Source organism: Conger conger, chromosome 5 (genome assembly GCF_963514075.1).
Source record: "Conger conger chromosome 5, fConCon1.1, whole genome shotgun sequence".
NCBI classification, from domain to species: Eukaryota; Metazoa; Chordata; class Actinopteri; order Anguilliformes; family Congridae; genus Conger; species Conger conger.
Window position 1 is genome coordinate 61,792,033 of NC_083764.1, and position 25,447 is coordinate 61,817,479.

General features: G+C 40.0%; 1 protein-coding gene across 1 annotated transcript; it reads left to right on the forward strand.

The window, feature by feature from the left end:
• Window positions 1-24,810, forward strand: LOC133127920 (uncharacterized). Its single transcript, XM_061241048.1, has 21 exons — window positions 1-126; window positions 690-827; window positions 1,752-1,889; window positions 2,673-2,821; window positions 3,073-3,176; window positions 5,505-5,697; window positions 7,889-8,020; window positions 8,497-8,640; window positions 9,185-9,323; window positions 10,777-10,927; window positions 12,627-12,763; window positions 13,544-13,655; window positions 14,592-14,655; window positions 14,798-15,004; window positions 15,186-15,331; window positions 16,082-16,200; window positions 20,058-20,182; window positions 20,392-20,489; window positions 22,435-22,562; window positions 24,222-24,346; window positions 24,490-24,810. The coding sequence occupies exons 1-21, from the start codon at window positions 123-125 to the stop codon at window positions 24,637-24,639; spliced, it is 2,703 nt and encodes a 900-aa protein (XP_061097032.1). The 5' UTR covers window positions 1-122; the 3' UTR covers window positions 24,640-24,810.
• Window positions 24,811-25,447: the final 637 nt, after the last annotated feature.

Genomic DNA, 25,447 nt, shown 5'->3' on the forward strand with positions numbered 1-25,447 from the left:
AGAAAATATATGCTCTGCTTGAAGGTAGTAGACTGGAGAGTTTCTACAATAAATTTCTTGAACTTGGTGTGAAAGATGAGAAGGACTTCATTGATAGCATTGATGATGAAACCTTAAAAGAAATGGGTAAGTTGTCATTTATGTGTTATTGTGAAATGAACACAATGCAGAACACTTAAGGGATTATGTACATAATATCTCGGTATGCACTGGTGTTCATGATGACGTCTATCTTAACAGATGCTCCAGGACCTGTAGAATGTAAAAATAAAAAAAAGACCACCCAACATATTTAGCAATACATGGCGCTTAATCCTACATCATTTTCACCCTTCGTCCCTCCATTGTTATTACATGGTACTGCATGTGAAATTGTGTGTGAAATTTGTGTTGCAATAGATCTTTATTTTGGTCTTTTTTTCTTTTTTTATATTACAAATTCTACAGGTCCTGGAGCACCTGTTAATATAAATCTTGAAAAATGTTCAGGCAGGTGGTTTTAATTTTGTGGCTGATCAGTGAATATACTTTATGATATATAATTTTACAATCCTTTTTACAACACATTGTTTTATTTTGGGGCCTTAAGTCATTTTATTTATGAAATGTGTATTATGTGTCCAGACACCAAACTGTCTGTATACCTGTTTTTAAAGTTAGGGGATGTAACTGAAATATTTCTCCCTCAGGGTTAAGTCAAGTGGAGAAGAAGAGATTTGAAATTATGCGGACACGCATTGGAAAGCTTGGAAACGTTAAAAAGTCAATGCAGAATTTCAGTGTGAAATACACATTCCCCAAATGTTCTGAGCTCCGGGAGATCAATGGTAGGACAACATTCTGCGTTGAATATGAAAACTATTTAAAACCCTCTTTCAAACCCTCTGGCCAGCCCAGAAAAGGAAAATGACTTTGCATATTGCAGAGAATATCAGTATGTGTGGTTGTATGTATGGATGTATGGTTCCGGAGACCCAAACGCAGGTCAGGGAATTTCCTCAAAAGCCAGGTATTCAGAAAACACAGTGCCAAATTGAGTTGTCGAAGAATAATAAGGGTACAATAGACTTCATTGATAACATTGATGATGAAACCTTAAAAGAAATTGGTAAGTTGTTGTTAATGTGTAATTGTGAAATGAACACAATGCAGAACACTTAAGAGATTACGTACATAATATCTTGGTATGCTCTGCTGTTCATGATGACGTCTATCTTAACGATGCTCCAGGACCTGTAGGACCTGTTTACGACCAAAACTTTTAACGAGCAGAAAGACAAAGGTACAAAATCGCAAAGCAAGAGAGGAGTGAAAAAACAGAATGTAAATCAAAAACCAAAAATCAATAGAAAACAAAACCAAACGGGCAAGGCAAACTTGAAAATCAGGCAAAGGGGTGTCTTAAATATCTCATTAATTACAGGCCTACAAAGAATTGAAACCATGATCAACATTCTGACAAGTGTGCACTCTCAGACTGGGCTTTAAATACACTGAGGGATAAGACAAACCAGGCGGGGCATGGGAGGGAGGATGATCTTACACATATACATCAGGTGAGAAACATGAATGGGATTTAATACAATAATGAGAGATGCACGAAGATGTGGACTGGATTCACAAAGACACACATGTAATACGGCTCCAGATTAGGGAGTAGACAATTGCACAGAGTGCAATGAATAATGAATGTAAAGAGAAAACCAGACATTTACAAAAACAATTATTTTGCGCAATTATGTGGCACACAGACATGGATCCATCTCAGAACACACTGGAGGATCTGATGCTCCGGATTGCCATTCAGGAAAACATCGGAACTGACAAAGCTGTGTGTCTATACACAGTGGATGGAATGCCTTTGACAGATGATTCTTTCTTCAACACATGTGAGTACACCAGTGCCTGATTGAAAGTATCTGCAGAGCTTTCTTACAAAATGCTTATATATATACATTTTTGCTGTTGTGAGAAAAAGGCACATTTCTGTTACTAATAAATGGGGCTAAAATGCAACATTTCACAAATGCACAATACATTATTAAACTATTTCAAATAATATGCCAGTTTCAAATTAAATCTAAATTCTTAATTCCACGTATTATAAAACAAAAATAAAAAATAAAAAATCTGTTGATCAAACATACATATCTCAAATCTATAGTGATTGCAGTTGTCTATCCTTCCATGCTTTATAATGGCAACATAATCACTAGACATAACTTTGTGGTACAGTAAAGTAGATCTTGGTCCGCAAAGTAAACATTTTTACACAAGACAGAATGATCCATTATTATCTTTCACCCCATTGTTACATTACATTATTGGCATTTGGCAGACGCTCTTATCCAGAGCAACGTACAGTTGATTAGACTAAGCAGGAGACAATCCTCCCCTGGAGCAATGCAGGGTTAAGGGCCTTGCTCAAGGGCCAAACGGCTGTGCAGATCTTATTGTGGCTACACCGGGATTAGAACCACCCACCTTGCGTGTCCCAGTCATTTACCTTAACCACTACGCTACGGGCCGCCCCATTGTCATCATTGGATCATTGTCCAAACACAGTTTGGAAGGTTTTTGCATTTTTTTGCAGGCAACAGAGAAAAACATTGTGGGACATTTCTGTTTCAGCAAGCATTTTATTTTCCTTAACTCTCTTTCATTGTTGATAGGGTGTTTCAATGACAGACACATTGAAAACGGAAATGAGATTTATGCCATATTCACACCCAAGGAGAACATACAGACTCCAGTTAAAAGCAACCCACAGTCCAGACAGGTCCCTGGGGCTGACACTGTCCGGTGCCACATCATGCTCAAGGTGTGTATTAAACAGCAGCCATTGACTATCCACCCCTGCCTCCCAATGCCTTTGTACCGTTCAAGAAACTGCAACTGTATACTCTGCTTTTAGTGTCAACGACACTAATCCAACGTCTGGCCTAATGATCAGGTGTAGACTATTTTACATGGCTGAAATATGCATCTGGAGATGTTGCTCCACCAATTGGGTGTAAAAGAAATAAGATTTTTGCTGCATGACTAACATGATGGCTGCTTTTTAATCTGCAGGGAGACTATGAAATCAAAGTAAACTTGGACACAGACAACCTACAAGACCTGAGAAAAGAGCTGTCTAATGAAACAGGAATACCAGCACATGTCCTGCATGCCAAGTGGGTGGAGTACTCAAATTGAATTATTTTTGCCTGATTTATTTCATTGTGATTTTTAGCCGCATAACAACAAACCCTATTCCCTTTAAATGATCAGCTTGATTGAATGACCAGGAATTGCGAAGTCCGGAATGGCTAACTATTCAGAAATTACTAATCCCTAAATAAAGGGATTAGAAATTTAGTAAATTTACTTTATATTGAAGATGTTGTCGTTTGCCATGGAATAGCATCATCACATGGGCTGCTACTGCTGCATATAGCCACAAAGCCATTAACAAACATATCATATAATATTACTCCAGAGATATTAAACCAAATGTTTCTCTTGCATTGCCCAGTCAAGATGCAGCCGATTTAACCGCGCGGCGTTCAATTTGTAATTAACATTTTTCTTTTTATGAAAAATTATAGCTATTTTTTAAAACATGAAACTACATGTCTTGGCTTATTTTATGTGTGGGACATGAAAAAAATTTTCACTGAGCAAACATCTACAGCACACCCTCCCTTGAAAAATGGTTCTATTTGCCACAGCCAATGGCATGGAGGCTTATTTGAGTGTAGCTGCCGGAATTGCACTCCAGACAAGCTATCACTGAAACTCTGTATACTATTGCTTATTATCCACGCGAAGACTACATATCTAGTTATAAAACAAAACCAGTTTCGTATCGGTAGCAACAAGCAAATTACCCAAAGTTAGCTTAATGAATGTACAAATATCCTCCTGAGGCAATACGAACATAGTAGCTAGCCTTGCGAGCATTGTTGCACACGCGTTGTGTCTCAGGCGGATATTTGTAAATACGGCAAGCTAGCTAATAGCTTGTTGCTACTGATAATGAACTGGTATCCTTTTATAACTAGATATGCATTCTTTGCTTGGATAATAAGCTATAGTATACAGGGTTTCAGTGACCGCTTGTCTGGAGGGCAATTTGGGCAGCTACACGTTCCTTTTATCTTTTTACGTGTTGAATCATGCATGTTTAGCTAAACTTTTATTTGTCTCAAACTGTCAGTTGCAGTTCCATCGTTTGTGGTACATTATCATATCTTAGTTATATAGCCAGCTAGTTCCATAGCCAAATAAGTTGCCTGCTCATAATACAGTTCAGCTAAAGGGAAAACTTCAAAAAGACAAAACAAAAACAATACTGTTGTGCAGCACACTAGTTATTGAGTATTAAGTCAACATTTCATAAAGTCACCTGCTTGCCAAACATTTTCTTACTCGAACACTACGAAAAGACGGCAGGCTCTGTCACGTTTCTCAATGTCAACTTTGCAAAACAGTGTTGTGGTTTGAGGGTGTTTGTTGTTGGAATTCCTCTATTGACTGTTAGGAGTCCGAAATTACCCATAGTACCTTTAACTGGCACGTTTCTAACTTATAAACTTGATTACAAATAGGATACATTTGTGTCATCAGTGACCTATCGATGGCAACCTACAACTGATGGCAAGAACAATTGGGGAAAAAAATGCTTCATTTGCTTATATGAAGTTGCTGTTGTTGCTGTCTATGATGAAATCCGCTGGCATAGCACGTAGCAGTATACCAAAAATGTCTTTCAGTGGGACATCCACTTTACCTCCTTATACAGTTAAATGCTGAGAACGAACAATGAACTGAGTAACATATGACACTCATGTGAACAAATCTTTTGAACGAAGAGCCAAAAAATCTGACTCACTAAAATGAATGAGCATTGCAATCACTAGTGCAAAACTGAGACTGCCCAGTGTGTTACGTGATTGGTTGCAATGTTCAATGCTCGGTTCACATCAAGACAGGTTCGCGATACGACATTGCCCCCGATCACTCACACCACGGTATGTTCGGATATTGTATTATAGACTTACCCTAACCCTAAAGAAAACATTATAGGGTTTGTTTTTATTGTTATTATTATAATGAAGATATATTTTTTCATGAGATTCGTTTATATGACTGCATTTGTTGAAACAAAATGTTTTAAAAGAAAAATAACTTTCCTTTTATTTTGATGCGATAGTAATATATAACTTGTATATATTTGAAGTACTGTATGTATTTGAACTACTCCTATATATTTAATCTACCGCATAACAGATTTTCCAGCTGGGATGGGAAAACTTGTAATACTCATATCTCAGAACTACCCTGAACACAGATGGAGCATTTTAATAGCAAGTTCACAATATATGTCAAATATGCATGTGATTGATTACCACAAATGAAATCTCTCTCGCACCCCCATATGTGACTGCGTGTGTGTGTGTGTGTGTGTGTGTGTGTGTGTGTGTGTGTGTGCATGTGTGTGTCTATGTGTTTCAATACAGAGATGAGGAAGAAGGTGGTGGCACACCCTTGAAAGATCTTGGCATCAGCAGTCAGTCAATTCTGCATTTCTCCCTTTCGTCACTCAATGACAAGTATCAGGATAAGGCAGTGTTCTTCAACAGTGATATTTCAGCTTCCATCCCACAGACAAAGACAGGAATGAGTGTTTTCTTCTCAGCCTTATATGCCATTGTAAGTTATTTCGGACTCAGAACACCCTCATTGCTTTTACAGTATGTTACATTACATTACCTGCATTTGGCACACACTCTAACACAAAATGTTAGTGGTGCTATCATAGCCCAAAGCTAACAGTCCTGAAATAAAGCATATTACTGGTCATACTAAGATAACTGCAAGTTCAGCACAATAACTAAACACAAAAACAACGTAATATAACTGGCCAGAGATTGATAGATGTGACAAACCGTGTCGGTTTCCCCGCTTAGTTACTGTTGCTATGCCGTCACGCTGATGTCAAGAAAGAGCGCGGACTCAACATGATTCCACTGACAGATCAGAACTGATATCATATTGAAATGAACGATGTTCATGGTTTTTGTATTTATAATGGAATACGTTAATAATAAACATAATTAACACTACTCCTCATTTACAAATACACAAGCTAATATTTTATGATGGATTTAGGCAGCGAAACTAAGTAAAAAATCTAACGTTAAACACATCAAATAACGTTACTGCAGACAATGTCGCTAATCAATTTGACTATGACCGGGCAATAATGTGTGGGAAGAAAAAGCCACTAGCTCATTGCTTCGACCTTGTCGCTGGGCTAAGAGACGGCGATCTATTGCTACTGGAGTCAAAAACTCCTCGTTTACTAACTCTGGCTTTAGTAAAAGGAACCGAACAAGACACATTCAGTTTACATAAAAACAGCAGAGTCCACGCAAACTGTACATATGCCTGGTTAGCAAGGGGACAGTCGACTGTCGCAGAGCAGTTCAGTTTTGCTTTGAGTGCCAACAATAGGAAGCGATAGAATGGTCTTTTAAAAACGAACCACGTTTTTAAATACAAACACTTCCCAGGCAGGGGAAGCCCATCCGTGGCCACAATGACACATATGTCACCTGAAACAGCCTGAATTTTGAGAAACTATAGGCTGTCACATCTCACATTTCAGGGTATGCAAACCGGAAGATGTGCTGGCAGCCTTCCTGTAGCTTGGTTCTGAGTTAGTTCATGGCAGAAAATGAATGAGTCCGCGCACAAAGCTCTGTCCAGAAGCAAATAAAGCTTGCATTGTTTTTCTGCTCATATATAAATCGCGTATTGACAGTTTATTGTGTTGTCTTAGGCTAGAACATCATAAGTAATGACAGTGAATGTCCAAATAATTAAATATCATTAAAGAAAAGCTTTAAAACCACAGCAGATTTCACTAACTAGCGATATGCTACGAACGCTAGTTAACGTTCCCACAGCTATGGCGATATACAGGGGCATCAAAAAAAAAAAGAAAAGAAAAAGAATATCGTAGAAATTAATTTCATTCATTCATTTTCTTCCGTAATTTAATTAAAAAAGTGAAACTTTCATATTTTCTAGATTCGTTACACAAAGTGAAATATTTCAAGCCCTTTTTTTATTTTTCATCTTGATGATTACAGTTTGCAGCTCAGGCAAAAAAAATCCAGTATCTCAAAATATTAGAATATTTCATAAACCAAATGAAAAAAAGGATTTATAATACAGAAATATCGACCTTCTGAAAAGTATGTTCATACTGAAAATTATGGAAGCCGTAATAATTAAGATTAAAACAAAAGAAGGCTTGACATTTCACTTTGTGTAATGAATCTTGAATATATGAAAGTTTCAGTTTTGTAATAAATTACGGAAAAAAAACTTTTCCACGATATTCATTTTTTTAGATGCACCTGTAAATAACTAGGTCATTGTTTGATAGCTAAATATGTATGCACAAGTTTCACAGAAGTAAAGCTAATGTTACTTTTGGCTCCAACTAGTTGAGTATTATTAGTATGAAACAAATTCTTAATCGTAACAGGATTAACTAGCTAGCGGAAATGCTACAAACACCACCACAGCTAGCTAGATGCTAGTGGCCCTAAGTGACGGTTTTAGCTGCGTTCCTTTAGCAAGTGTAAATGGTAAATTAAAATGTGTAAATGGCTGAAACAAATACAAAATATAAGACCACTATCCGTCTGTACTTATAAATATGCCTACCTATATGTGACCAAGTATCACGGAAGTAAAGCTAATGTTACCTTTGGCTCCAAATCCTCACATATTATTAATATGAAGGGGAAAAAAAAGCATCTTAACCATAACAGGATAAACTAGCTAGCGAAAATTATTTATCTGCTTTTTTTTTTGCTTTTTTCTATAGCACATGCAGCATTCAGATGAGCAGTTTCTGAAGGTCATCGCATACATACGGAAGCTCACCGGATGCAATGCATTAGCCCTGGCTTTATATCAGATAATGTGCAAGGGTGAATTTGGGACCAGGAACCAGAAGGTACATATACCATCTACTTGAAAAAATACAATTACAATATTACAATATTCTGCACAATATTTATTTTATTATAGTGGTAATATATCTTCATGGGCAAACTATTACCCAATTACATAGACATAGGTTTACATAGACATTTATTCTTGTTCAAATATACTGTAATTGTACTTCTATATAGTGAGCACTTTATTAGGTAGACCTGTAATGCAACCTGTAAGCTTGTTAATGCAAATATTTGGTCAGAGGAGAAGGGCCAGACATGTCGAAGCTGATAGGAAGGCATCAGTAATGCAAATAACCACCCATTACAACAGTGGTATGCAGAACAGCATCTCTGAACACACAACATGTCAAACCTCTTAAGTAGATAGGATACAGCGGCAGAAGTCTTAATACGTCTAAAAAATAAGTCTAATAAACACCTAATAAAGTGCTCACTGAGTGTATTTTTGCACACACATTTAATTTGATTTTAGATTGCAGTCGTGGAGGGACTCTACCTTCTCTTCAGAGAACTGTTACCCAGTTTAACCAAGAGGAATGGTCTGAGGGTGATTGAAGATCATGAGGTTTTTGAATACTCAACAATTTGCTGGGCCTACCTGATGTCTCAAGCTGAGGTATGCTGTCAGTTACCAAGTGATCTCACATCATAAACGATGCCCTGAATAACACTCATACTGACTTTGAGACACAACAGCAAACAAATTAAGAATTTGGACATATATGCATCATGTGAGAGGGCGGCATTTATCTGCCTGAACTAGCTCCGCTGGCTTTGCATAATTTCACAGAATATTTCTCAGAAATATTTTCACTTGGCACAGAAATGTATTTTACAAACTATTTCAACACAATTACACGAACTGGCATTATCTAATGTAGTCATAATCATTATGTATTTGTATAACATGATAGGAATTCATGTTAACAACTAAATTAGTTAATGCCAATTTGTATTGGAATGTAAAAACAGTTAATATACTTGTTAATGGTTAAGAAATAATATGATTATCCTATGGTTTGCTAATGTGTAAATATAGATGTAATTTGTACATCAATGAATCATGTTAACAACTACATTAGCTAATGCTAATTAATGTAATTTATTGTTAAGCGTGACCCATAAAGTAAACAAAATACTGCATTTAAATCATTTTCCAGGAAAACAGCCAACATTCGGAAGTATATGCTGCAATGCGGCTGACATGTGAAGGATCAGGCAGTAACCTATGTGAGCCAGTTCAGATTCCTGGGATCGCATCCGTTTATGAGAGAGCATTTATTCTGGACAAAATAAGGGGTGAGATCAATTATAGGAACTATCAATGACCTTCAATTTCTTAATTTGAGCCTATTTTGTTAAATTAAGGACTTAGAGTTCCAGTAGACTGGGCACATGATCTTGCAGCAAGAGGCACTATTGATTAGTGGTTGTGATTTTGATAAACAGTTTGATTAGGGGGAAAATTAAGCGGCAGGTGTCAGGTTTTAATCATTGACCCAACCGAGTGTTAGGTGGTCAGAGAAGTTTTAGCACTAAGACGCTATTCTGCTTAACATGTCCATTTAAACTTGCAATTTGTGTAGCCACGGGCCAGGGTCCAGGAGAACATACTGTTAGGAATTAGGAAACAGTTTATGAAAGCTCTAGCACACAACGTATTGGTTGTGTAACCATGGTTTTCTGAGTGAAGGGACTATCTCTCTACCCTGTTACATATTCCATATGTGCAGGGAAGAACTCCCCCCTGTGGTTGTGCCGTCCTTATTAGTGCTCTATAAAGCACAGAGTTGGTGTGGTATCACTGATCATTTGATTGACTATGTCAGCCTCCAACTGCTGAGATAGTCTTTCAACTCGGGAGAATCAATACATTCTCTTTCATGTGGAGACCATCTCTCCACCCTGCTACATATTTCATTTCAAACTCACCACGAGGAGATGGAGCAGTCACGCCCATCAAGGTACTACACAAATAAGTAATCTAAAGAATGTACCCTATTTACACACCAAACAGTCCTGCCAGACACAAGGGCAAAACTGAGAGGTGGAAGGCTGCTCTGCCCACCAGGTGCAAAGTTGACTGTAGATGTACATTTTACATACTAGTTGGGGCCGCACCCTGCACTAGCTGCCCAAAAGAGCTCAACTCCACCATCTTCCTTACGGCAGACAAGTGCTCATAGCTCGATGGACTGTTGCAAATCAGGAAAAATATCTTCAGAAGAAATTAAGGGTTAGGATGAAGCACTACCCCTGCACCCTCTGGAAGGGGTCTAGAGCAGGTTCCACAGACTGATAGAACCTCCCCCATTCTCCTAGCAGATATAATTGCTCATAGGAAGGCAGTGTTGAAGGATACCCGCTTCAAGTCTGCTGACTCCAGTCGATCTCCAGTGGCCAGCTGCAAATCTCCTAGGAAAAGTTTTAAAGAGTATCCATGTCTAATAACCAAGGAAATCTTTCCCCATACATATGGAATATGTAACAGGGTGAACAGAAAGTCGTATAGAGCATCCATGTATAATGACCAAGGGGATCTTTCCCTGTACATATGGATTATGTAACAGGGTGAACAGAAAGTCTTGATATGAAAGAGAACATTAATTCTGATGTGAACATCAGATACATGCATTTCTTATGTAATAGTTGTTATTAATAAAGCACAGTTACATTTATTACAAATTGCCCAAATATTTTCCGAATTGTCATTCACTCTTTAGACATCTTATGTAAACGTTGTTGTTCTAAGATGAACAAAGAATTCCAAATTGCACTGAAGACAGCCTAAAGGAAACATCACTCCAGAGGGCCAGAAATATTGAGAAGATTTTACTGAGCCTTCCTCGCCAGACTCAGTACTTTCACCAGTGGATCGCCTATGATTGTGGTCATGGTCACAAGTAAGATTTCAGTTTCCTATGATTGTGCCTATGATTGTGGTTACAAGTAAGATGTGTTCAGGATACTAGTATGTGAAAGGGGGAGGGGTTGGGAGCTGACAACATCTCACTCACAAGAAACAAACATTGGTTTCTTTTGTTTACTTTACATCAGATATACCACTTAATAGATTTTAAATGCATCTTTTATGTTCTTTCGTTATGGCTTTGCCAGCTGGCCTTTTGTGAACCAAAAAACATGTGCATAAGTACTGTACTTGAAATAGTCTATGAAATGTCTCAAGATTAGTGTCCCAGACTAGTGTACAGTGGGGTGCAAAAATATTGCCACCTCTGGTTTAAATGTCTGTTACAATTAATCTGTATGTGTTCGAAAGCAAACCTAAATTGTACAGACTTAAACATGAGACCTTTCTGCAAATTCTAAAGCAAGATTGCTTTTTATTTTTATTTTTCACTGTTTATAAAATGTAAAAAAAGGAAAAGGGCCCTGTCCAAAAGTTTGGGAACCCTTTTGGATTATTCTTTGTTACTTTGTGATTACCCAGGCCCAGACCCAGGTGATTTACTCGTTAGGGCTTCAATTAGTCAGATGAGTATAACTCCATGCCTTCTAAAGTATCCAACTGCAGTGGCTGTTCTGTCTGGTGTTAAGAACTATGGGTTCCTTTAAACAGTTGTCCAAGGACTTCAGAATGAAGATGGTTCATTTCCACCAAGAAGGAGAAGGCTACAAAAACTACCTAGTTCCACTATCATTATTAGAAAATGGAAGATAATTGGAATAGTTGAAGTCAAGGCAAGGTCTGGAAGTATAAGTAAGATTTCAGATAGAATGGCCTGAAACTTGGTGAGAAATGCTCAGAAGAACCCACACACAATACATTGCACTTTAAACAACAAAGACCTACATGGCAGAGTTGCCACAAAGAACGACCTCAACACAAAATAAGAGACTGATGAATACAAAAGAAAACATTGAGAAGCCTGAAGCCTTTTGAAATTATGTGCTTTGGACTGACAAAACCAAAATGTCACTTTTTGGCCAGCACCAAAGAAGATATGTTTGGAGAAAAAAAGGTGAAGCCTTTGTGAGGAAGAACACTCTGCCAGCTGCGATGGATGGAGGTGGATCCATTATGTTTTGGGGTTGTGTGGCAGCTGGGGGCACAGGAAATATTGTGCGAATGGAAAGAGGAATGGATTCCACCAAATATCAAGAAATTCTAGATGACAATGTTCAAAGGTCAGTTCAGACATTGAAGTTGTAGAGAGATTGGGTATTCCCGGAAGACAGTGATCCAAAGCATACCTCAAAATCAACGATGAAGTACCTCCAGCAAAGACGGAGATCTCAAACATGCCGTACATGCAAAGAGGCCGAAGAATATTTCTAAGCTAGAGGCGTTCTGCGAGGAAGAATTGGGAAAGATTCCAAAAGCAAGAATTGAAAGACTCTTAGCTGGCTACAGAAAGCGCTTGAAAACTGTTATAGTTGCCCGAGGAGGAACTACAAAGTACTAAGTGACAGGGTTCCAAAACCTTTTACATTTTTACCATTTAATATTATGAGCATTGATCATGTCTTGTTGCCTGTGTTCAAGGCATACTCTGCGTTTAAGATGGGTGCTGTTTGGAGTTGTGTCTCTATGCGGTTCAGGTTGTCTATATGACTCATGTGTTGAACTGGACATGGTAGCTTTCAGGTCAATCCAGAGAAGACATATGAGGAGATGGCTGATGGGTTGTCAGCGTATTCTCACCTGGAACTGACTCCACCTTTGCAACTGAAGAATTTAGGAATGGAAGGGCCCCGTCTCATTCTCATAGACGAAGGTAGGATGCTCTTAAGATTATACAGTATTCTGGGCTCCAGAATTATTGGCACCCTTAATAAAAATGGAGAAATAAAGTCCAAAATTAATCATGCCTGGTAATGCATAAACGGTAAAAGATACCAACACTGTAAGGGTAATAAAAACATGTAAAACTTCTGGAATGGTTCCAAACCTGCCAGGAAGAGGACACATTACATCACGGTCATTTAGCAGACGCTCTAATCCAGAGCAATGTACAAAAGATATACAATATTTGGTAAGGAAAATGGTGAGGGTGTACCCCAAGGATCAAGCATCTCTGAACACACAACGGCGAAGAAGATAGGCTACAGCAGCAGGAGACCAATAAGTAAACAAAATAAGTAATAAATACCTAATAAAGTGCTCACTGAGTGTACAGTATAACCATGTGTATTCAAATATGATCTACAATATGGGCTAAACCATGACATTGCATGCATATAACAGAATGTATGAAAGGACTGGGGGGTGATCTGCCCAAGGCAGAAAGCAGAGGTATTGTTATACCAGGCACAAGATTGGCTTACAATCATTTCAGAATAATAAAAATGCAAAGTCCTCTCACTTTGTACATAAGTCCCTACAAGTTTGTATCACCTAATCTATTTTATTAAATTAAGAAAAAAATAATGGTTAGAACAATGTGATCTTAATATTATCATGCAACCTTTCAAAATTCTGTCATTAATTATTATTGTACATGTGTATGTGTATCATAAATATGTTTTAATTTATAATTTATTTCCACTCAATTAAGATAACTGTGCAGTTTATCTGAGACAAAACAAAGGACAACAATCACTGGTCCAGGTTTTTGATTGTCTCGCCGGGAAAGAAAAGGCTGTCGATGTGATTGAACTGGCAAATCGGTAAGTATTTAAAATAACATTTTCCATGTTTAAGCTTACAATGTTTATCTAAACTTGAATGAATTGTTTTGCATATTCTAGCCATCTAATGTTGTAATGCATGTAATTGTAATTATATAATGTAAGTTTATCAATTTCTATATATCCAGTTAAGCAATGGAATTTTAGTTTTGATTTTGATTATTTTTCCGCACCTAATAAAACCAACAGTTAAAAGGGTTACTTGTTATTCACAGTGATTTCACTAATTACCATGTCTTTAACAGCAGAAGAGGTGATTGAGAGAGATTTATTTAATCATGGTCATCCAGTATTTGCACAAGTCATGCAACTACAGACCACAGCTCTGAGTATATGAATCTTTTAAAATCTTTTTGAGCAATTAGGAAGAATAGTTAAAATCTGAATCAAATCAATATTTTTTGTGATCACCCTTCAGCGTTAAAACTGCATCACTTCTCTGAAATAGCCAATGCTTTTCTGTAGTTCTGTAAGACAATCAGCAGGAACCAAGCATGCATGAACTTGCCACAGTTCTTCTGCAGGTTGGCTCCTTCCTTCTGATCTCAGACAGCCTTGAGTTCTTATGTTAAAAGTGGTCAAATGCTCACAGTAATATGTTACTTTTTTCTTTAGGAAATTTGAAATGTGTTCTTTCATTCTAACACACACACAAAAAAAACATATATATAATAGTCTCGGATGTCTCGGATGCCTAGACTTCTGCACAACATCCTGCCAACTTGCAAGGATGAGTGGGAGTTTAAGCCTTTTTAGTTCCTGACTTTCTTTTTCACTCCCAATGTGAATATTTCATACTTATTAAAGACACTGCTGGGAAAATTCAGTGCATGGGTGTAACTACATGGATGCATCTTCCCATAGTGTTCACCCATATTTATTTCACTTTCAAGTCATGAAAATGTTTTCTTTTAGACTCAAAGATGCCAGAACAGACCAGACATACAAAATCGGTGGGGTGCCAGAAGAGGCAATAATGGTAAACTCGATGTGTTTTATTATGCTGGTTCGAATGTGATGATGGAGGTATAAATGCTAATGACATAATTCCATCTTCCATACATTTACTACACAAATCAGGAAGATAACAAATATTATATTATTTATTATTGATATTTCAGGTTCTTGTTGATGCAAGCTCTTCAATGGCGGATGTATGCTACGAACAGGATCAGACACGGAGCAGGATGGATGTTGTGAAGCAGCTCTTCCTGGCTTTCATGGCAAGGACCAGCGCATACTCATTTCATCATATCATTGGTCTGGTTAAGTTTGGAGGATGCTGCCTGGACTTTCATGAGTTCACAGAGACTGTTGGAGTTTTTCAGGTAATCTTTTTCTGTGAATTGTAATTTCATTCACAATGATTTCAAAACATTTAGAATGAATGCACAATTTTTGCCATTGTATTAGACCTGCGAAATGGCATTGAGATTGGTTTGAAAAGGCTGAGATTTAATTGCATTCCATTTACGTGTATTAAATCTTGTATTATCTTTGGTACCTCAGAGGTATGTCAACAGTCTTGAAGCCTGTGGATGCACTCCCCTGTACGATGCCTTGAATCTTGGAATTTCCAAGCTGAGCGATGTCAAGAAGAAATTTCCAGACTGCAGACTCCGCATGCTGTGCCTCAGTGATGGGAATGATGAAGGGTAAATTCCCATTCATGCTTTCAATGAAATGAAGCAAGCCAGCTAATATTGTGGCAAGCTAGCTAATATTGTGGCAAGCTAGCTAATATTGTGGCAAGCTAGCTAATATTGTGGCAAGCTTGCTATTATGTGGCAAGCCAGCTAATATTGTGGCAAGCTAGCTAATATTGTGGCAAGCTTGCTATTATTGTGGCAAGCTAGCTAATATTGTGGCAAGCTTGCTATTATTGTGGCAAGCTAGGTAATGTTAGCTCTCCAGATTATGTAAACTAGCAAGCTTGCTGCACTCACTGAGCACTTTATTAGAAACACCTGGACACCTACATATTCATGCGATTATCTAAACAGCCAATCGTGTGGTAGCAGTGCAGTGCATAAAATCATGCAGATATGGGTCAAGAGCTTCAGATAATGTTCACATCAACCATCAGAATGGGGGAAAAATGTGATCTTAGGTATTTCGACCGTGGCATGATTGTTGGTGCCTGACCAAACAAAGCTGAGAAGGTGACAGTAACACAAATAACCTCACATTACAACAGTGGCGTGCAGAAGAGCATCTCTGAGCACACAACGCATCAAACCTCTAAGTGGATAGGCTACAGCAGCAGAAGACTTAATATGCCAAAAACATCCTATAAATACCTAATAAAGTGCTCACTGAGTGTATGTAGAGCTTGCCTCAAACTATGGCTTAATTAATTTTACATTTTTACATTTAAATTATAACTGTAATTTTCACAATATTAGTTCTAGCCGTGATCCTGTCAAAGTTGCAGTCAGGCTGATTGACGCCCACATTGTAGTGGACACTGTCATCCTTGGAGGAGAGGAAAACAGTGTCCTGCATGGAATCAGCAATGTGACAGGTCAGCAATGTTCTCATTACATTGATAAACTATTTATCTGTTGGCATTTAGTTTATTCACAAATATCACTACTATATACTGTAATTTTGCCTGCTTGAAATGCATACACCGATCAGCCACAACATTAAAACCACATGCTTAAACCAGTTTTTCCATGATTAAAAATGAAAAATACACTGCATTCTACAGTCCCCTCCTAAAGGGGCCAATTCCTTAGTTTTTGCAATACATTGAATACATTTGGCGTTGAGATAAAAATACGATATAAAAAGATGACACTTTGGTAGAGGTTAATCGTGGTCTCATCAGTCCACACAACTTTGTTCCAATGAGTGGTTTGCATCTTGTGGTATGCCTCTGAATTGCTGCTCTTCTTCGAACGGTTGATTGAGATACCTTCACTGCTACCCTGCGGAGATTATTTCTGAGGTTAATTTCTGAAAATTTGAATGAAAATTTCAAAACGAGATGCTACACTCTCGCTAGCTTACTCAACATGAGTAAATGAAAACTGAAATCACTCCAAGGGTTTAGCCTTTTTGGAAAAAACTAATGAAATTTATCGAGATTTATGGAGGTTTTCATTCCAACCCTAATAAAGCACATCATATTCACCAGCTTGTTGAGCTCCTAATTAGTACATTTTTTACATTTTACATTTTAGTCATTTGGCAGACACTTTTAATCCAAAGCGACTTACAAGTGCATAGGTTCTACCATAAGTCAGAGCATCACATCCAGAAACTAGCAAAATACACAGGAAATGCTGTTCTAAACATAGTTGTGATCAGAAGTTTTTTTTGGGGGGGGGGGGGGGGTTAGACAAGGATAGGGATATCAGAAAGGAGGGGCAGGGGAAATCAGGAGGGAGGACTAAGGTAGAGTTTGAAAAGGTGGGTTTTGAGTCTGCGTCGAAATAGGGGGAGGGATTCTGCTGTTCTGACAGTGGTAGGCAAGTCATTCCACCACTGAGGAACCAGAACGGAAAACAGGCATGAACGTGCAGCTCGACCGCCAGGTGCACGTGGAGAGGGAACCGTAAGGCGACCAGAGCTGGCAGACTGGAGTGGTCTAGCTGGGGAGTAGGGAGTGATCAGGGATTGTATGTAAGGTGGGGCAGTCCCCTTAGCAGCCTGAAATGCCAACACTAGGGCCTTGAAACGGATGCGTGCGGCAATAGGAAGCCAGTGGAGGCCAATGAGAAGCGGGGTGACATGAGCCGACCTGGGCTGACTGGTGATCAGGCGGGCTGCAGCATTCTGGACCAGCTGGAGGGGCTTGATGGCACATGCTGGGAGACCGGCTAGGAGGGAGTTGCAGTAATCCTGGCGGGAAATGACGAGTGCCTGGACTAGGAGCTGGGTGGCTTTCTCAGTCAGGAGATGACGGATACGGCGTATATTATACAGAAAGAACCTGCAGGTTCTGGCAGTGGAGGATACTTGTGGAGCCAGGGTGAGGCAGTTATCAAGAGTCACCCCAAGATTCTTTGCCGTACGGGAGGAGGAAACTACAAAGTCCTCAACAGTCAACGAGAGGTCGATTGACGGAGAGGACTTAGCAGGGATGTAGAGAAGCTCAGTTTTGGCAAGGTTGAGCTTCAGGTGATGGGAAGTCATCCACGCAGAGATATCAGCCAAGCAGGCAGAGATCCGTGTGGTGATTTGGGTGTCGGGGGGGGAAGGAAATGAAGAGTTGGGTGTCATCAGCGTAGGAATGATAAGAAAAGCCGTGGGAAGAGATAACAGAACCAAGAGACATGGTGTATAGCGAGAAGAGGAGAGGCCCAAGAACCGAGCCCTGCGGGACTCCAGTTCGTAGGGGTTGAGGGTCGGAGACTGAGCCCCTCCAAGTCACCTGGTAGGAGCGACCAGAGACGTAGGAGGAAAACCAAGCGAGTGCAGAACCTGTGACACCCATCCCAGACAGCGATGAGAGCAGAATCTCATGGTTGACTGTATCGAAGGCGGCTGACAGGTCGAGGAAGATGAGGACAGAGGAGAGGGATTTTGCTTTAGCAGAGTGGAGTGCCTCAGTGACCGCGAGCAGGGCGGTTTCACTGGAGTGGCCACTCTTGAAGCCAGACTGGTTGGGGTCATGGAGATTGTTCTGGAGAAGATAAGTGGACAGTTGGGAGCAGACCGCCCGTTCCAGAGTTTTAGCGAGAAAGGGAAGAGGAGAGACAGGCCGGTAGTTGTTCAGGGCAGCGGGGTCAAGAGTAGGTTTTTTGAGCAGGGGAGTGACTCTGGCCCTCTTCAGGGAAGAGGGCATGGTACCGGAAGAGAGGGAGGTGTTGATTAGAGAGGAGAGAAAAGGGAGAATGTCATCAGATAGAGATTGTAGGAGGGGAGAGGGGATGGGGTCAAGAGGACAGGTGGTTGGGCGGTGGGAAGTAAGGAGTTTCAGTGTGTCGGCGTCAGAGAGGGGAGAAAAGGAGGTTAGGGAGTTGGGGAGGGTAGGAGGGTCAGCAGGGGTGGAGGGTTGGGAGAAGGAATTGCGAATAGCATCGACCTTCTTTTCAAAGAAGGAGACAAAGTCATCGGGTGTGAGTGATGAGGGGGGTGGGGGGGGAGGGGGGGCCAGAAGAGAGGAGAAAGTTGAAAACAGTTTGCGGGGATTAGAGGCGGCTGCGTTAATTTTCGAGTGAAAGAAGGAAGATTTAGCTAGAGAGACAGAGGAATGGAAAGATGATAAGAGGGCATGGAAGGAAGCCATATCACTGGGGAGACAGGACCTTTTCCATTTTCTCTCCGCCGCCCGCAGTTCGGTTCGGACAGCTTGTAGAGCATCAGAAAGCCAAGGACTGGGGGGGGAGGCCCGAGCTAGTTTGGTGGTGAGGGGACACAGAGAATCAAAGGAAGATGAGAGTTGAATTGGTAGGATCAGGTGTGTCACATTAGGGTTGAAGTGAAAACATAGAGGATGTTAGATCTCCAGGAACTGGATTGGGCAGACCTGACATAGGGGAACTGCACGAGGGAATCAGGTAACATAATGCGGGGTAAACGCAAGACCAGACATAGAGTAAAATGAAACTGCATGCACACAACATGACCTGGGGTTAGCTGGCGGACTGTGAGGATAGATTTGTAAAAACAGGATAGGGTAACAAGGTAATGAGCAAGAGAGCTCCAGAATAGCAGCAAGGCACAGCAATACTGAAAGAGGCGGAGTTACAGGAAAGCGCAGAATTGGGAATCGTTAATATTGTTATTTTACGTGTAAGAATAAATAATTACCCAACCCAAAAAGCGTGGTTAATGCTAGTCAATATATACAACATGAATGTGTTAGCTAAACTCAAGAGACAAACAGTGTTAGAGTTAATTGGTACTAATTATCTACACGCAGATAGACTGCAGCTGGAAATCAGAAAGTGAGGTGAGAAGGAAGTGTTAAACCAGAGTCATGAAAATAGCCAAAGTCATGTTACTCATAGGACGGGGAGTGTTCAGGTAGAAACGGAAGGATGCAATGACCAGACAGTGAACCTATGAATGTAATGAAATCAGACATGAACAGAAGTAATGTAAATACGGAAAATAACTAAATACACAAAATAAATCAAAACTGACAATAAACACTAAAGCAGAGGTACAAAAGGGATAGGCAATAATCAATGATCATAATATCAGACAAGAAACGGACATAATTAACCAGGCAATATAATCAGACAGACGGAATCCAGGAACATAACACAAACATTTATTGTGTCATTATTGTGAGTTTACATCTATGTTTAAGGGCTATTGTACAGGAGAAATTACAATATAATCTATAGGAAAAAGTATTATATCAGGCTTGCAAAATGTCTGATGTGGGAAACATTATGAAGTAATCAATTTTTCTTTTTACAGGAGGTTGCTGTTTCAAACCAGAGATGGGTAAAGAGGCATTAAAACTCTTTGAAATGGAAACTGTCCTGTCTTTGAAAGGAAGGAAACTGAAGAAAAAACATGTGGCATCCTCTATCAAAGGACTGGTAAGAAACTTATTTTGTCATTGCTGAAATCTTTTTTTTTTTCTATTTTAGTATTTAGGGTCTCTTGCAAGCAAAACAGAAATTATAATAAATAAATAAAAAGCCTCCTAATGTTGCACTCTATTCCTGGTGTACATTGAGAAAAGTTTGACTCCATAAAATGATTTGTATTATGACAATATATTCATATTGTATTTTGTTCTTAACAGGCTGATTTGTCTGGCATTTTGCAAGGAAAGGGCTATGACAAGGAACCGGAGGTTTTACTCCCTAAAGAGGTCAATGACAAAGTGACGTTGCCACTAATGTAAGTACTGTAAGATACAGAATACAGAGATAAGAGATAAGAATAACATGTATTGTGGCATACATCCTGGTTAATTTCACACTGCTCCCTTTCCATTCAGACGTAAGTACGGTATTAAGCTGCCTACATTCGACTAGAACTGTCAGGGTTGACCAGGGTTCACCTTCCAGCCAGCAGAGGCCACCAGCACTTCACCCTTCCTTGTCTGTTTTCCTAAAATGTAATATGTAATTATCTGATATAAATGCATTTCCTTTTAGTCATTGGGCCTCATTTATCAAACGTGAGCCGAACGAAATTCACCATAAATAATGTGGGATTCATCAAAGTTTTCGGACTTTCCAAATATTCTTTTTCCAAAAGATTTAATTTTGCAGAGACAATTTTGTATTTAATAATAAAAACAAAAGTAACATATTACTGTAAGCAATTGACTACTTTTTACCTAAAAACTTGGTTGGCAAGGAGCCAACCAAAGACAGCAGCATTTTATTTATGGTGGCTAAATTATTTTAATATGCCGATTGGTTATAATTATTCATATAATATAAAAATGCAACAGGATTCAACATCAAATTGGGTGATGTTTCATTCCGGTAATCCTGATTAATTAATGCTTAAGTGGAGTTTAATATAAATTCCATAAAACACGTATGGGGCATGGCGTAGCCTACTACGCTTACGAAACCACGAACTATAATGGCGAGTTCAAGTTCAAGCTACACCTGCAAACATCATGGTAGGCTATAGAAGTGGCATGACATGTGGCTGATTTGTTTACGAGTTTTGTTTTTTGCCTCGCGTTTAATGTCAGAGGTTGATGTGAACTGTTTTTTCCAGTCGGAATTAGCTAATTTGTTCATTCTAATATGACGTGAATGCAGCATTAGACTTCGTTGTTATCGTTTTACATTACATTTACAGCGTTATTTGAATATTTGAAGCATGGCCACATAATCACTTGGTTTGACGCTTGTGACACCTTCTTCTGGCTCTCTGCAAGGACAGGGAAAACGTAGCTATAGGCTATTGCTGTCACCCAACGGTGAGATTCCAGATAACGACGTCTCCTATGATGTGCCAATGCGTTCCTTCAGCCCAAAATAATCACAACAGGTTTTTGCAAACTAGCTAGCTCGGTAACATAAATACAGATACATTTAATAAAAATACATTAAAGAAAAGTTGCCAGAGAAGTTCTAATATGTACACATAATTTAATGGTTGACGGAGCTGAAACGGCTGCCTTGCAGACATCACTGTGGGAAGGAAAGTGCCAAATGTGAAACCATTTTCTTTTTACCTGTTGCATAGTGCGTGTTTAAACCCGTTTTCCATATATACTATGTATTACTCATGGACAGGTAATCATTCGTGAATTGCATTCAAAAGTTTGCAAAGAAAATGTCTTGTAAGCGTATTGGGGCGGGTTTGTGTGTGCACTGTCTTGTTATTTAAATAGCTTGGTACGTACTGGTGTTCACGATGATGTGTATGCTCCAGGACCTGTAGACCTTTTCATATTTAACAAGAAATAAAGACCACCCGCTATATTTTAAAATGCATGGTATCTAAACCTACATCAGTTTCACCCTGCTTCCCTCTGTAGGACTTACATGGTACTGCCTTGTCAGAATAGATCCCATGCATTTTTAAATATGGCGGCTCTTTATTATTTTTAAAATATGAAACATTCTATAGGTCCTGGCACACTTGTTACGATATAATGATCATGAACACCAGTACGTACCAAGATATTTAAATAACAAAAACATGCACTATTAAGTCTTTATTGACAAGTTTATACAGTTTAAACCATTTTTAATTGTGAAAAAATGTTCACACAGACATTTGTGCACGGATTTCAGAAAATATTGATACATGTGGGCCACTGTGTCTAATACATACCTAATAATAATTACTGCAATATTGTCTTATTGTGCAGTGCTTTGCATAATGCACCCAAGCAAACCAAAATGATGAGCAGGGAGAGACGAATTCTGGATGAGCTGAGGAGTCTGCACGTGGATCCCCATCCGTACTGCACAGTGTTTCCCTCTGAGACCGACTTCAGTGAGTAACTAAGCTACGCTAACCACTGGCAAACAATTTACACACCTGCCCAGCACTATTCCTAGAGATCTGTCATCCTCAACATTTTCATTTCAGCCCAAATTTGACACACCCTTATTTTGTAATATTTAGCAGCTCATCAAGGCCTAGCTGTTCTAGATCAAGATCTCCATGAACAGGGTTGGGCAACTGTAAGCCAGGGGTCCCCAACCTTGTTTCTCAGGCAGACTCAGGGTTAGCTGACTTTTTTCGGCTTAAAACCTCACCCTAATTCCATGATATTGGAAGGTAACAATATTTTCAAATTCTTCTCTTTTGTGTCTTTGCCTTCCTGCCTGTGGTTGGGATCAAACAAAATGAGTAAATCAGCAACTTCGACATACTCATACACTGCTCTTCACATCATATTCCAAACGAGTGACACGCAGAAGTAGAAAAGGTGTGGTCGTTGTTCATGAAAATATCCCATAAAAATTGATATTTAATGAAAGGAAAAACCCAACTGGTGGCGGCACGGATGGTGCAGTGGGTAGCACTGCCGCCTCACAGCACGGAGGTCCTGGCTTCAAATCCCCGTCGGCCGGGGCCTCTCTGTGCGGAGTTTGCATGTTCTCCCCGTGTCTGCGTGGGTTTCCTCCGGGTACTCCGGTTTCCTCCCAAAGTCCAAAGACATGCAGGTTAGGCTGATTGCAGAGTCTAAATTACCCGTAGGTATGAGTGTCCACTGCCCAATCCCAATGCCACCCCAGCCCTCCCTTTGTCTGAAAATCACCAGAAGCCCAACACTCATACGCTGGGCCGGACTGGTATGCAGTTATGTGTTTTGTGTAACTATATACACCTTTCCCCCATTTATTGAAATGAAATAAAAACTAAATTTAAAAAGTAATTGAACACCTGACATCACAATTTTGTGCAATCACTGAGCGGTCATGAAAAGCAGACTTTCACTGTGCTGCTGTTTCTCAGCATGAGCTTCAATGAGACGCAAGCCAAAAGCGTGAAAATGGCTGCCAGAAAGCACTAACCGTGGCAATGGAAAAACTACAATGCACACGTACACGTAAACCAGGGTGGCACAGATTGTGCAGTGGGTAGCACTGCCGCCTCACAGCAAGGAGGTCCTGGGTTCGAATCCCAGTCGGCCGGGGCCTCTCTGTGTGGAGTTTACATGTTCTCCCTGTGTCTGTGTGGGTTTCCTCCGGGTACTCCGGTTTCCTCCCACAGTCCAAAGACATGCAGGATAGGCTGATTGGAGAGTCTAAATTGCCTGTGGGTGTGAGTGTGTGAGTGAATGGTGTGTGTGCCCTGCGATGGACTGGCGACCTGTCCAGGGTGTATTCCTGCCTTTCGCCCAATGTATGCTGGGATAGGCTCCAGCCCCCCTGCAACCCTGTTCATGATAAGCGGGTTAGGATAATGAATTCATGAATTAATGGAAAAACCCAACTGTTGAAAGAACAGTCAAATCCTGTACATTTGACCATAAACAGTTATTTTTACTGTATACTGTTGGTGCAGATAATTGTTTTATTGGAACCCTATTAGTTTCTTTCATTTCATTTCACACACATGCACGCACGCACACACATTGATATTCCACAATATCACCTTGCCAACTCAGAAGTTGTACATCAGAAGTTCTCATTTCCCTTTCAGGTTTCTGGAAGATTCTGATGTCGGGGCCTCCTGATACACCATATGAAAAAGGAAATTTTGAGCTCTACTGCCAATTTGGGGCAGATTACCCCCTCAAACCCCCTCAAGTGCGTTTCCTCACTCCTGTATCCTTCCCCAGAGACTGACTCAGTCATGTTACAATTTTCTGACAACATTTTAGCTATCCATGAATTAACCAATAATAAAATATTTTCCATGTGTTCCACCTGCAAATGCAAGTAATTTCCTTAAGGTAAAAATACTGTAGATCCACCACTGCAATGTGAACAGTATCGGACGTATCTGTCACAATATATTTGATCGGAACTACTCTGCAAACGTAACAATGAAAGAGATTCTGGATTCAGTGTTTGGACTCTTGATCGCAGCTGAGCCGGATGATCCTTTGGACAGGTAAACTACTCAGGTGTATGTATCAGCCTCTCAGCCTGAATCACGGTCTGTTTCCTGACTTCCGACTGTCATGGTTTTAGCCGGCTCCGTTATTTTACGGGTATTGCAGGTGCATCTGCTCTAATTAAGGCCTGTCTTCCCTCGACTCTGGGCTTTTTAGTGTCACTTCCTGTAATTCATGTTCTGTCATTCGCAAAAGCCGCAGGACTGCATTCCTTTTCAAACGCAGGAACCTCTTTTTAGCTCGAGCTAAAGTTGAGAGGTTTTGAGGCTGTATGTCTTTCGTCAGTACCTGCCTTGTTCACCGAGCTAGGTGGACGTTAGCTGGAGGGTTGTTTCCTTTCTCTGGAAACGCAGGAAATGTCCTTGGGCTTGGGCTACCCCTATTTCCGTGTGACCCCTGTCTGTTTGTTCTCGCCATCTGCTGTGTTCTGTTCTCCATGGCAGGCTGGCCTTGATTTAGGCAGCCGCGTTGTCTACCTACATTACATTATTGGCATTTGGCAGACGCTCTTATACATGGCGACACAGTTGACTAGACTAAGCAGGAGACGATCCTCCCCTGGAGCAGGGTTAAGGGCCTTGTTCAAGGGCCCAACGACTGCACGGATCTTATTGTGGCCACACTGGGGATCGAACCACCGACCTTGCAGGTCCCAGTCATTTACCTTAACCACTACGCTACAGGCCGCCCTGTTCATATTTCCCACCTGATGTATAATTGTCGCCCTCTGTGTATTTAAACCCTGGTCTCGGTTGTATTCTTTGTCAAAAAGTTGATCTATATTCAGAGCCGATTTCTTGTAAGCCTG

Coding starts and splice junctions, on each gene's coding strand:
- LOC133127920 (XM_061241048.1), top strand. Junction 8,641..9,184: donor ACCTGATGTCTCAAGCTGAG/GTATGCTGTCAG, acceptor ATCATTTTCCAG/GAAAACAGCCAACATTCGGA. Junction 24,347..24,489: donor AAGTGCGTTTCCTCACTCCT/GTATCCTTCCCC, acceptor AAAATACTGTAG/ATCCACCACTGCAATGTGAA.